Source organism: Phyllobates terribilis, unplaced genomic scaffold, assembly GCF_046119375.1.
Source record: "Phyllobates terribilis strain yellow unplaced genomic scaffold, ASM4611937v1 Scaffold_1__5_contigs__length_1240528914, whole genome shotgun sequence".
NCBI lineage: Eukaryota > Metazoa > Chordata > Amphibia > Anura > Dendrobatidae > Phyllobates > Phyllobates terribilis.
Genome location: NW_027362761.1, coordinates 813,045,143 through 813,058,891, shown reverse-complemented (window position 1 = coordinate 813,058,891; position 13,749 = coordinate 813,045,143). Strand labels below are relative to the sequence as shown.

General features: G+C 49.4%; 1 protein-coding gene across 6 annotated transcripts in view; it reads left to right on the top strand.

Annotated features, from left to right (window-relative positions):
* The window catches only part of LOC141152643 (UDP-glucuronosyltransferase 2A1-like), a 91,279-nt gene that overhangs the window by 55,136 nt on the left and 22,394 nt on the right, over positions 1-13,749 (top strand). For all 6 annotated transcript variants that reach the window (XM_073637210.1, XM_073637214.1, XM_073637235.1 and 3 more), the window contains one exon: positions 694-825. In XM_073637210.1, coding sequence (XP_073493311.1) covers positions 694-825 — 132 coding nt within the window. The remainder of the gene's footprint in view (positions 1-693; positions 826-13,749) is intronic.

Below are 13,749 nucleotides of genomic sequence, written 5' to 3'. Positions count from 1 at the left end.
ATCTGTGTTTTTAATAGTTAGGATCAACTTCTATACATATTAATTAAATATAATAAAAAGTAGATTGGAAAACACGTAAGTGAAACATCCAAGGACTTAATATAATAAAAGTCAAGTTTTATCAGCAATCTCTATGATATGGTTTGTTTTTTTTGCCCCTTTGGGCAATTTTCTTAATGGGAATTTATCGACCCCTACTGAGTTTGTTTAACACAATTGGAAGTTAATATATTATTCTTGCCCATGGACTCTCTTTGTTCTGTGTCCTCTCCTAAAGACAATATTAGCCTTACAGATTGCAAAAATAGTCTGGGTACAACTTTTTAACCTACAGTACATTTGTCTATAAAGACTGCAAGGAAAGACGTGAAACAAGCTTTGTTACGTCTTATGAAGAAATTGCTCTTTCAGCTTCTGTAACATAGTTGCTACTATAAAGAACAATTCCTATACAGGAAGTAAGGAGGTACATAACTATGCATGACACCCTTCAATCACCACCACCACAGTCACTATAGAATAAGACACATAGTAGAAAATTGCAATATTCTAATTATGGCTTAGAGTCCACTATGCTGTAAAGGATAGATATCTTTTTGTACTGAGGTTAAAGGGGTTTATCTAATAACACAGACAATGAACATCATTTATAGGAATATAAAATAATAACTGAATTCATTTTTCTCATTGAAGGATATGGAAAAGATTGCAGAAAGCTCAGGAGAACATGGCATTGTTGTATTCTCACTTGGCTCTATGGTGAAAAACCTGACAGATGAAAGAAGTAATGTGATTGCCTCTGCTCTGAGCCAGCTACCGCAGAAGGTAATGATCAATATTCCTAGTAGAACCCATAAATGTCATTTAAATGACATTGCTGTTACTAGGGCAATACAGGTATAATCAAAATTATTCAACCCCCCATTGCAAATTAGGTTTGTTTACACACGTTCTGTTGTTTGCACTAAACCAATGAAACAAAAACAAAGAAAAAAGCTCCACACAACTAATATAACAAGTGGTGTTTCCAATTCATCACAAAATACCACTTTCACTGACCACTGCAGTCTCAGAATTATTCAACCTCTACAAAACAAGAGTCTTTAGTATTTAGAGCACCTTTGGCTGTTATGACCCGCTGCCAACATGATGCATTGTCAGGCACCAGCTTCTGGTACCATTCCTGATGAATTTTAGCCCATTGGGCAATGGTCTCCAGCTCACAAATATTTATGGGTTTGGGTGCTGCATTCTCCTTCAGATCTCACCAAAGATTAAGATATTTATGGGGTTAAAGTCAGGCAACCGTGACATCCACTCCAGAATCTTTTGGACTTCTTAATCCAAGTCTTGATGGAGTTTGAGGTATACTTAAGATCATTTTCCTGTTGTAAGGTCTAATGACCCTCAAGCTTCTGTTTTCTCACAGAAGGCATGACGTTTTCCTCCAGGATTTCAGGTACTTGATTGAATACAACTTGCCCTCCACACACTGTAGGTTTCCAGTGCCAGTCGAAGCAAAGCAGCCCAAAGCATAAATGAGTCTCCACCATGCTTCACTGTAGGCAGGGTGTTCTTTTCAGCATATGCTCCATTTTTCCTCCTCCAGACATATCGCTTATCCACAGCCCTAAAAACTTTTAATTTTGTTTCATTGCTCCACAAAGCGAGATCCCAAAACTTTTTCAGTTTATTTATATGGTTTTGAGCATATTGGAGTGGACTACTTGTGCGTTTGGGTCAGTAGAATTGTACATCTTGGAGTTCAGCCATGGAGACCTTCAGCATTTACTATGCACCTTACTATGCAAATGAAAACTTGAGTGCATGCTGCAAACAAATCCTACTGCATTTTTGCAGTCACTCGAGGGTTTTTGACCACCTGTCTCCTCAAGCAGATGGTAGCAGCTGGTGATGACTTTCTCTTCCTGACACCTCCAGGTAGTGCAGCCAGTGTTCCTTTGAACTTGTGAACAATGTTTCTAACTGTATCTCTTGGAATTTTCAATGCCTTTGCTATCTTTTTTGCAACCTTTTCGTTGTTTGTGTAAGTGATCTTGTCGCTTAACTCTTTGGACCCCTCTCTTGACAACCCAAGAATGTTGGTTATCTGGAGGCCATTATGTAAAGCCCTCGCCTTTGGGAAGAGGGGAACTTTCCGTTCACTGCTATCTACCCCCACGCAGTGTCCGGCGGACGATGGAAGGACCACAGACTCCGGTCTCGGGGATAACAGCCGCTTTAATTCAGCAGAACGGTGCAATATAACATGGAGGGAATACTTCACAGTTCACGTGGGTAGTCCACAGGAATACAGTCCAGAGTTAGATTCTGACATGGAATTGAGATCCCGGAGCTTTAAGAACCAGATTCTTTAGACATAGGGCTTGTAAATTGTGATGAAGCAGTTCAGTCTTTTTGTAGTTTTATGCAGGAGATTATATATAGCAAGAGATGGTTACAGACCAGAGAGTCCTAGGGTACCGGCACATGCAGAATTACCTCTGGGGAAAGCACATGTAGGTCCGTACAATCAGGATCCAGGATAGAAAATTCTTAGCAAACTGTCTGTGGAAGATAGGGAAGGGTGCTGAGCCTTAAGGCCTGGCAGGAAATCCGGTGGTAAGGGAGTCTCCAGTGTGCTCTGCTCCCTGTGGCATCTTGTGCCCGACTGGGACTTTCCCAGCTCTGTCTGTCTAGACAAGAGACTGGAGGTACCTCCCCCTACTGAATCTTCAATTCTCATGTCAGATCTTCACAATGCAAAGGAGATATAAATCATACACTTTTACCAACAGATATGCTGGAGCACAGCAAAAGAAAAGTTCATTTATATAACAAATGAAACATATCTGGAACAATGCCTGAAAAGTACACTGGGTATAAATGGATTTACTTGAACTGCATATCTAACACTCAGTAATACTGGTAGGGAGGTAGCTAAGGAGTGAGCTGCAGTGTACAGAGGCTACTCACGATCCAGGGATGCTTAAAGGAGCATACACAGTCTGGACCGGGTCACTGCAATCAGTGTCGGACTGGGGTGTCTGGGGCCCACAGGGGGAATTGATCCTCGGGGCCCACCCTACAGCTATATGCAAATACCTGTTAGCCGTTATCCCTGTTATAGTGGAGCGTCTACTGTAAATCACAAGCAGCTCCTGCACATATACTGTGCACCACCATAACTAGGATGTACAAATGTGACGCCCCGAGGGTTCGATTGCCACAGGGGTATTGCACCTTAACCAGAGGTGTGATATTCCACTCCCAGGTAAGGATGGAGTGTGGACCAGGGCTCAGTTAGCTGAATACACACACTCACGCCATTTCCGGGGGACAGCTCGACGGTGCTCCCATTTATTCAGGCACAACTGACCATGTCCCTGGCTGGAGTGGGGAGGGGGGAGAGAGCCCTGTGATGTAGGAGCAGTAGGGGACGGTTTCTGGAGCATAGGAAGGAGCTCATTGGGTGAAGGTCACCTGATCTCAGCACAGAGAAGCAGATAAAAGGGAGGAGCCATCTTAGATCAGTGCTCAGAGTGAGAGGAGAAGACTGGGAGCAGAGCCTCTGTATGGGCTCTGCTCCGCAGGCAGGCCCTGTCAGGAGGCCCGAGCCTGAAGGAGAAGAAGAGGAGAAGGAGAAAGAAGGAAGGAGAAGAGACAGAGGAGTAGAAAGGCTCCAGAAACAAGAAGGCAGAAGGGACCCTAAGAGAGCAGAACGGATAGCAACCGTTGCAATCCCTCGTTATATCGGGTGAAGGGTCAGGCCGTGGAAGGGTACCGGATTCCCAAGTTGGTGGAGGTAAATCATCCCTCAGCCAAGAACCGGAGGTCGTGATCATTTATTGGTGCGACCCCTTGCTACACTCGCTAGGAAGGCACCACATATGGTCAGGGAAACTGGCGCCAAGTTTTACCAGAGAAGGCCCGAGGCAGCCGGACAGAAGCGTGGTCACTGGTGGGGCACGAGAGGCCAGAGAAAGGATAGAAGGGGGTCCTGTGCCATACTCCCGAACTGCCTGGGGGTTGACCGAGCCCCTTGCTTGGTGGACGCAGCACGGCTCGGGCAGTCCTTGCTGACAGAAGTGACTTGGATAACAACTGTAAGTAAAAGACCCTGGACTGCATCGTTGGACTCTGTGTGATTTATGCTGCGCCTGCACCATCACCTCCAGCATCCTATTACACTCCCCTGAGGCTACACTCTTCCCATGGGGAGTTATTCCATCCCTGTGCTGCGCACCAACACCAGCCTCAGTGGTCTGCCTCGCAGCAGCGGTTATCCCCGACCGCAATCCACGGGTGGCGTAGTCGGACATTCATAAATTTACAAATAGACTGCCACAACATAGGTCTGACCACCCTGAGCCATGGGACCGGGTTGCCACTACTACCCCAATCAGTACCGTACACTAGAAGGCCCGGTTCCGGGCACCCCACGGCCCAGGGGGCGAGTCACAATTACGGTAATTTGCATTAAAGGGGCTTTTTGGTTAAAACAAGTTCGTGATCTGACTCGCCCCCTGGGCCGTGGGGCAATCGGATCCGGGCAATTAGGGAAACGGTGGGAGTAGTAGTGGCAACCCGGTTCCGAGGCTCAGGGTGGTCAGGCCAATGGTAGTCTGCTACGTTCTGCTGATAATGTCCGACTTTTCCACCCGTGGATTGCGGTTATTAGGAACCGCCGCTGCATGCAGACCGCTGGGGCTGATGAGGTGTGCAGCTAGGGTAGTGTGACTCCCCACGGGAAGAGTGCGGCCCCAGGGCAGTATAATGGATGGTGGGAGTGATGATAGTGAGAATCCCAGTGCTTATAGTGCTGGAGGAGCAAGGAGCACACAGACAACAAGTTGCAGTCCAGGGTCTTTACTACAACAGGTAAACTGACCCATAAACAGTCCCGGCTAGGAGGGGACCTGGATGTCTGAGAGCAACGGGGAAATTGGCCCTGGTCAGGGTGAGGGTGTAGGCCTACCGTGCTTTCTGCGCTCCTTCTGGCTATCTCCTCGTTATAGGGTAACAGCCCACGTTTCCGAGCTTTCCGTGTTTTCTCGCCTGTATGGCCTGCGATGTGGGTTCCTTTCTGCTCCCAGCCTTGTACGGCTTTACTGGTCCCTTCGGTTGTGGCAGGGCCTTCAGGCTTCTTAGGCCAAGGAATGTACAGTCCCTTGCGGACTGGTTCTCTGCTGGGGGATGTGGAATCCTTCCAGCCTCAGACACCAAAGTCTGGTAAAGTAAGTCTTTTCTCTGCCAAGACAGGCTCACTGCGCCTCTTGTCTCTGGCTTGTGGCTCTTCTCCTGCCACACTTCCTCTTAGGTGCAGTGCAACTGTCTGTCCCTGCTCTGCTGAGACACGTCTCAGTCCTGAGACAGGTCATCTGGTTCTCTCTAACCCTGCTCTCAGTACCAGCTTTTATAGGGGCAGCCTGCTCCCCCTACTGGCCTGAGACAGGAGGCATTGCATGCTAATGTTCCCCTGACTAGAGAACCTCCCCTTGCTCTCAGACACAGCTTTAATTACACTTGTGGCATCCAGGTCAGGGTGACACATTCCCCCCTAGTGAAATTTAGTACTCCGGGACTAAACAGTAAACAAAGATAATATACATAACAATAAAACATTAATAGACAGACGACGCACAGATTGAGTTCTTAAGGTCACAGTGTGGTCTGTGACCAGGTGTCCATATCACCAAAACAACGGGAGCCTTAACCAGGTGGGGGTCTGTCCTACCCCAAGTCCTTCACAGTCTTAGTTCATTCCTGGGTTAGGCTCAGAATGCAGTCCATACAAGGTCCCGGTTATAAAAAGTCCATAACCTGTGAGTCCTTACGGTAGCTGCAAGAAACTGAAACACACTATTAATAAACATGCAGGTAACTTGGCAAACATTTTCAACATTTGGCAACAAGGTTATTTACAATTTTTAGTACACTCTATATTCTCCAGCGAGCGGGTATCTGTCCCTTTGTGCTCCTGGTTGACCTACGTAGCCCACTGTCTGGTGGTGGACCAACCTGGCTTTCCCCACTAGCGTTAGGGGTACAGCTACCAGCTGGGTGTACAGGTAGGGCAGGCAGCTGTCTGCGGGTCCTTTGGCTTACCGCAGGCATGGCAGGCTCACTGTCAGCAGAGGGTTGACTCTCCTGGGCTGCTGGTACAGGCTCTTCTGCCTCTGGAACCGCTTGCTCCTCTTCACCTTCTGGCTCTGGTGTTGGTTGTTGCTGTGCCGGTTGCTGGAAATGCAGGACGGGTACCACTATGGCATCATTTATGCGAGTCCAGGACTGAGGGAACTCTCCGAGAACGGTGCTGATCATTTCTTCCTTGTCCTTTGCGGGTTCAAGGTCACGCTGATCCTCTTCTGCACTACGGAGTTGCTCGGGGCACCTTTTGAGATGGTCTCTGGAGACGACACTAGTGGTTTCTCCTCCGTCCTTGGTGATTACGCACACCTTTGGGTTGTCGTGGTCAGACTGCAGTACGGTGTAGGGTTCCCTTTCCCACTGGTCGTCCAACTTATGTAGCCTTCTTTTTCGCTTTAGGACTTGCTCACCAGGTTCTAGGGGACTAGCAGGGGCGTGTTGATTGAAGAGTCTTTCTCTCACCTGGGCCAGGTTCTTCTCCACACTCTCCTGTACCTTCTTGTACTGCAGTTGCCTTTCCGTATCCCAGTCCGCATCCGGGGAGGTGTCCTCAGGTATTAGGACTCCCATCTCCAGGTCTACGGGCAGCTTACCTGGTCTAGCTCGCATCAGGTAAGCCGGGGTGCAGTTTGTAGCGTTCACCGGGATATTGTTGTACATGTCTACCAGGTCCGGCAATTTTTCTGGCCACAGGCTGCGTTCCTCCAGGGGCAACGTCTTCAGGAGATCAATGACTATATTGTTCATCTTCTCACACATCCCGTTGGTTTGGGGGTGGTAAGGCGTTGTCCGAATCTTCTTACAGCCATAGAGGTTGCAGAACTCCTGGAAGATTTCAGCCTCGAACGCTGGACCCTGGTCTGTCAGGACCTGTTCCGGATACCCGTGTGGACGGCAGAAGTATTGCTGGAAGGCTCTGGCCGCTGTTTGGGCTGTCAAGTCCTTTACCGGGACCACCACTAGAAAACGGGAATAGTGGTCCACGATTGTCAGGGCATAGATGTATCCTGACCGGCTGGGAGCCAATTTGACGTGGTCCAGAGCTACCAGCTCAAGAGGCTGCGTGGTGACGATGGGCCTCAAGGGTGTCTTCTGGCTGGTGCGGTCCTTCCTCCTCAGGTGACAAGGGCCACAGTCTCTGCACCACTTTTCTACAGCTCCTCTCATGCCGACCCAAAAGAACCTTCCTCTTAGTAGGAACTCCAGTTTCTTCCAACCGAAGTGTCCCGCTCTGTCATGGTAAGCCCCCAGGACCATAGCTGCATCTCGCCTTGGGACCACGACTTGCCAGGTCAGCTCGGGCGTCCGGTGGTTAGCAATCCTTCTGCACAACTTGCCTTCGTAGAGGAACAGCTTGCTCTTCTCCTTCCATAGCTGCTTGGCTTCCTCTGGGGCATCTGGATCTAGGCGGGTGTCTTCCCGGGTCAGCAGATCTTTCACCAGGCGGACTGCAGGGTCACTATCTTGGGTCTCGGCCCAGCTGTGGTGAGGTAGGGGATTCATCATCACAGTTGTTAGATCCTCCTCCTTCACGCGGTGAGAGTGTTGAGCGGCTCCATACCGGTGAAACGCGGGGAGTTCTACCTCCTCCAGCTCTTCTGGGTCTTCGTCACCTTCAGGTAAGTGAGGCATCCTTGATAGGGCGTCCGCATTGGCGTTGGTTTTGCCTGCCCGGTACTTGAACACGAAGTCATAGTTGGAGAGACGGGCCATCCACCGCTGTTCTAGGGCACCCAGTCTTGCATTGTCCAGGTGTGTCAACGGGTTATTGTCCGTGTACACGGTGAACTTTGCGGAGGCCAGGTAATGCTTGAAGCGTTCCGTCACGGCCCACACCACTGCCAAGAATTCTAGCTTGAAGGAGCTGTAATTCTCCGGGTTCCTCTCGGTGGGCCTCAGCTTCCGACTGGCGTATACGATCACCCATTCTCTGCCCTGTTGGTTTTGGGACAGTACGGCTCCCAGTCCCACATTACTGGCGTCCGTGTGGAGAATAAAAGGCTGACCATAATCAGGGTAGGCCAGGATCTCATCCCCCGTGAGGGCCATCTTCAACTGGCGGAAGGACTCCTCTTCCGGTTTATCCCACTTGAAGGGTGGCTTTTGACTTCGGGACTTAGACTGTCCGATCAGGAGGTCCTGCATAGGAGCTGCCATCTTAGTGAACCCGAGGATGAACCTTCGGTAGTAGCCTACCAACCCGAGAAACTGTCTCACCTCCTTGATGTTCGAGGGGCTTGGCCAGCTCTTGATTGCCGTGACCTTGTCAGGGTCAGGGGCTACTCCTTCCGTACTTACCACGTGCCCTAGGTACTGGACCTTTGGTTTCAGCAGGTGACACTTCGATGGTTTCACCTTCAGGCCATAGCCTGCCAGGGCTTCGAACACCTCGGCCAGGTGCTTGAGATGGTCCTCGTAGGTCTTCGAATAGACGATCACGTCGTCCAGGTAAAGGAGGACCGTCTCGAAGTTTTGGTGCCCTAGACAGCATTCCATCAGCCGCTGGAAGGTCCCTGGTGCGTTGCAGAGCCCGAAAGGCATACAGTTGAACTCACTCAGTCCCATCGGGGTGGTGAAGGCGGTCTTCTCCTTGTCAGCCTCTGCCACAGGAACCTGCCAGTACCCGCTAGTAAGGTCCAAAGTAGAAAAGAAGTTAGCTGATTTTAGTGCGGCTAAAGACTCTTCTATTCTAGGCAGCGGATATGCGTCTTTGTGGGTGATACGGTTGATTTGTCTATAGTCCACGCACATTCTCATGGTGCCGTCTTTCTTTTTCACCAGAACCAAGGGGGCTGCCCAGGGGCTACAGCTATCTCGAATGACCCCAGCTTCTTTCATTTCCCGCAGCATACCCTTGGCGTTCTGATAATTTGCAGGGGGTACAGGCCTGTGTCTCTCTTTTATTGGTGGGTGGCTCCCTGTGGGGATATGGTGTTCTATCCCTTTTACTCTGCCGAAGTCTAGCGGGTGCTTACTAAAGACTCTCTCGTACTCCTGTACCACCCGGTAGACTCCTTGTTTTTGGTGCAGGGGAGTGGAGTCAGCACCCACATGGAGTTTCTGGCACCAGTCCTCTTTTTGTTTCTGGGAGCCATTACCCTCCGCCTGAGGAGATGGAGGCAAGGGTTCCACGGCCCTGATAGCTTTGTGTTCGACGACAAACAGTTTGGCGAGTGTAGCGTACCTGGGTAAGTGTACCTCCCTCTCCCCAATGTTGAGGATGCGGACGGGCACCCTCCCATGACGGACATCAACCACCCCCCGGGCTGTCAAAATGGTGGGCCTGCTCTACCTCTCAACCCGATTGCAGTCCGACACCAGATCATCATTTCACTTTTGGGAGGCATGGAAATGGGGAATGGGTCACTCAGTCTTACCCTACCGATCTCACCACCAGACAGTTCTACCTGCTGCCGTCTCATCAGGGCTTTTATCTCCTTGTTGAGGACTCTCTGTTGGCTGGAACTAGCATTCACCGCCACCTGTTGTAGAATTACAATTACCTCTGAAAGACAATTTTCAATTATGTTAGTACCCACAGTTATTTTAGGGTGACTTTCATGACGGTCAATGTCCACAATAATCACTCCCTGTGCCGGTAGTTCAACTTTACCAATTTTAATGGTCATCTCCTTGAACCCCATCTGCGGCACGGGCAAGCCATTACTGGCGATGATGCTCAAGTTACTGTCTGGATACCGTGTGATATCAGCATCAGTCCAATACTGCTTAAAAAGTACATAAGGGATAGTGGTTACTTGTGACCCAGTATCCAGCAAGGCGCTCATGGGGATACCGTCCAGCACCACGGGTAAAACCGGGCGCCCCCCAACGTACTTATTACGCCAATTGTAAGGGCCTGGTGATCTTATGCCTGGGGGTTGGCCCTCTGCCCCAAGTTGGACCCGTTTAAATTACAGTACCTGGAAATGTGTCCGGGCTGGTTGCATCGACGGCAAATGGGCTGTCCATCCTCTGCGTAGCGGTCTGTGGGCCTCCCTCGGAACGACGGGATCCTCCTCTGTCGACGCCACGGGACATCCTCCGGACTTGAAGCCAGCTCGATGGGTCTTGACGGGTCCACTTGCAACGCCTGGACGGTCCTGGTCAACGCCGCGACGCTCCTGGTCAGCTCCTGGACTGGGTGGTGCAGATCTTTCGACGGGGCTTGGTTCAGGGCCTGTGCATCAGCCTCCACGGAGTCCATAGAGGAGGGCGCCGCCTCCTGGTGGTAAGTGATAGCAGGGCGCCGGGGGTTTATAGCGACACTGGTTGCAGATTCACGGAGCACCCTTATGGCCCTGTCCTTAAATTGGGCAAAGGTCAGGTCGGGGTTCTGAAAGAACATGAGGCGCAGTTGGGCCCTGTGGGCGCTAGACAGCAGACCTTCTATGAATTGTTCTGTTAGCAGCTTATCCGTTTCCTGCACACTGCCAGGGTCAGTTTGTTGAATAGCCCTCAAGGCTTCCTGCAGATTTAGGGCATAGTCTCTGATGCTGTCCTGTGCCCGCTGCTTACGTCCATAGAACCTCATTTTAATCTCAGCGGAGGTACGTGTGTCAAAGGTACCCCGCAGCCGGGCCAGAATACCCTTCACGGTTCTTTTCTCCTCAGTGGGCCATGATTTTACCTCCCTTTGGGCTGCGCCAGTTAACTGCCCTGTTAATATGCTGACCTTCTGTTCCTCTGTCAGGGGGTAAACGTGGAACAAACTGTATAGCCTTTCCTTGAAGTCAGTTAGGGCATGGGGCTCCCCTGAGTATTTAGGCAGCCAGGCCGCTCCAGGGATGTAGGGCAGGGAAAAGGGCATCACCGCTGCTGCAGTTGCGTTGGTGGTAGTGGGCACCTCCGTGTCCGACATCTTCCTTCCCCCCTAGTCAAGCGTGGCCTACCGTCCGACGATCCTCTTCTGTAGGCCGCGGCTCCGCTGCTGCTGCTATGGACGAGGACCTGGCGTCGCGTCCTGATGACGTCAGCGTCGCTCTCTCTCCCTTCCAGGACCTTGCGCAGCGTCGGTGCGTGGGGCGGAGCTTCGGATCTCGCGCGGTTTTGACGTCCACGCCCCTCTTCTTCCCGCGCGGCGTCCTGAAGATGGCGTCCGATGGCGGGAAACAGCTGCGGATGGCGGGAAGACGGCAGAAGACGGCGGGAAACGGTCCAAGATGGCGTCTGATGGCGGGAATCGGCTCCGGATGGCGGGAAACGACTCCGGACGGCGGGAAACTTCGCCACAGGTAAGTTACAAAAGTCTTTTTCAGGCACGCAGTACCCGGTGGTTGCGGGCACGAAATCCTGCCGACTACGCCAAAGCTGACTCGCCCCCTGGGCCGTGGGGCACTCGGATCCGGGCAATTAGGGAAACGGTGGGAGTAGTAGTGGCAACCCGGTTCCGAGGCTCAGGGTGGTCAGGCCAATGGTAGTCTGCTACGTTCTGCTGATAATGTCCGACTACGCCACCCGTGGATTGCGGTTATTAGGAACCGCCGCTGCATGCAGACCGCTGGGGCTGATGAGGTGTGCAGCTAGGGTAGTGTGACTCCCCACGGGAAGAGTGCGGCCCCAGGGCAGTATAATGGATGGTGGGAGTGATGGTAGTGAGAATCCCAGTGCTGTTTTTTTTTTCACTTTTTCATTTTTACGAATCAATTTGTGAAGCACCTGGGGGTTCCAAGTGCTCACTATGCATCTAGAAAGGTGCCTTGGGGGGTCTAGTTTCCAAAATGGGGTCACTTGTGGGGGAGCTCCAAAGTTTGGGCACACAGGGGCTCTCCAAACACAACATGGCGTCCGCTAATTATTCAAGCAAATTTTACAATCAAAAAGTCAAATGGCGCTCCTTCCCTTCCGAGCCCTGCCGTGCGCCCAAACAGTGTTTTTTCCCCAAATATTGGGTATCTGCGTGCTCAGGGGAAATTGCACAACAAATTTTGGGGTCCATTTTTTCTTGTTACCCCTGTGAAAATAAAAAAAATTGGGTCTAAAGTAACATTTTTGTGAAAAAAGTTAAATGTTCATTTTTTTCTTCCACATTCAAAAAATTCCTGTGAAGCACCTGAAGGGTTAATAAAGTTCTTGAATGTGGTTTTGAGCACCTTGAGGGGTGCAGTTTTTAGAATGGTGTCACTTTTGGGTATTTTCTGTCAAAAAGACCTCTCCAAGTAACTTCAAATGTGATGTGGTCCCTAAAAAATGGTTTTGTAAATTTTGTTGGAAAAATGAGAAATCGCTGGTCAACTTTTAACCCTTATAGCTCCCTAACAAAAAAAAATTTTGGTTCCAAAATTGTGCTGATGTAAAGTAGACATGTGGGAAATGTTATTTATTAACTCTTTTGTGTGACATATCGCTCTGATTTCAGGGCTTAAAAATTCAAATTTTGAAAATTGCAAAATTTTCAAAATTTTCGCCAAATTTCCATTTTTTTCACAAATAAACGCAAGTGATATCAAAGAAATTTTTCCACAATCATGAAGTACAATATGTCACGAAAAAACAGTCTCAGAATCAGGGGGATCCGTTGAAGCGTTCCAGAGTAATTACCTCATAAAGTGACAGTGGTCAGAATTGTAAAAATTGGCCCGGTCATTAACGTGCAAACCACCCGCGGGGCTTAAGGGGTTAACTATATAAACAGTAAAAGAATTAAAACTGATGGCGTTGGCCCATTGAAAAATAACCTGGGTAAAATCATAGAGGGCGATGAGGGTAAAGCAAACCTACTCAATAGCTTCTTCTCCACAGTTTTCACAAAAGAAAACAATTTATCGGAGGAAATGCAGAGTGATAAAGTAAACCCTCCACTAAATATCACCCACCTAACCCAGGAGGCAGTTCAGAAACGCCTAAATAATATCAAAATAGACAAGTCACCAGGCCCAGATGGCATACACCCCCGGGTACTAAAAGAATTAAGTAATGTGATAGACAGACCGCTGTATCTTATATTCAAGCACTCTTTATGGACAGCGACTGTCCCACTAGACTGGCGCCAAGCAAATGTGGTACCAATATTCAAAAAGGGGTCTAAAAGTGACCCTGGGAACTATAGACCAGTCAGCTTAACGTCTGTTGTGGGTAAATTGTTTGAAGGATTTCTTAGAGATGCTATTGTAGAATATCTTAATGATAATGACTGTCTAACTCCATATCAACATGGATTCATGAGGGATCGCTCCTGCCAAACAAACCTGATCGCCTTCTACGAGGAGGTGAGCTCACAGCTGGACCGGGGAGAGTCAGTGGATGTTGTATACCTTGACTTCTCCAAAGCGTTTGATACCGTACCACACAAAAGGTTGGTATATAAAATAAGAATGCTTGGTCTGGGGGATAATGTGTGCAAGTGGGTAAATAGCTGGCTGAGTGATAGAAAGCAGAGGGTGGTTATCAATGGAGTAAGCACAGGGTGTGTCAGGGTTACTAGCGGGGTGCCTCAAGGGTCTGTCTTGGGCCCTATATTATTTAATATATTTATTAATGATCTAGTGGAAGGGTTGCATAGTAAAATAGCAATATTTGCAGATGATACTAAACTTTGTAAAGTAGTTAATACAGATGAGGATAGGGCACAGCTACAGGAGGATTTAGATAAATTGGGGA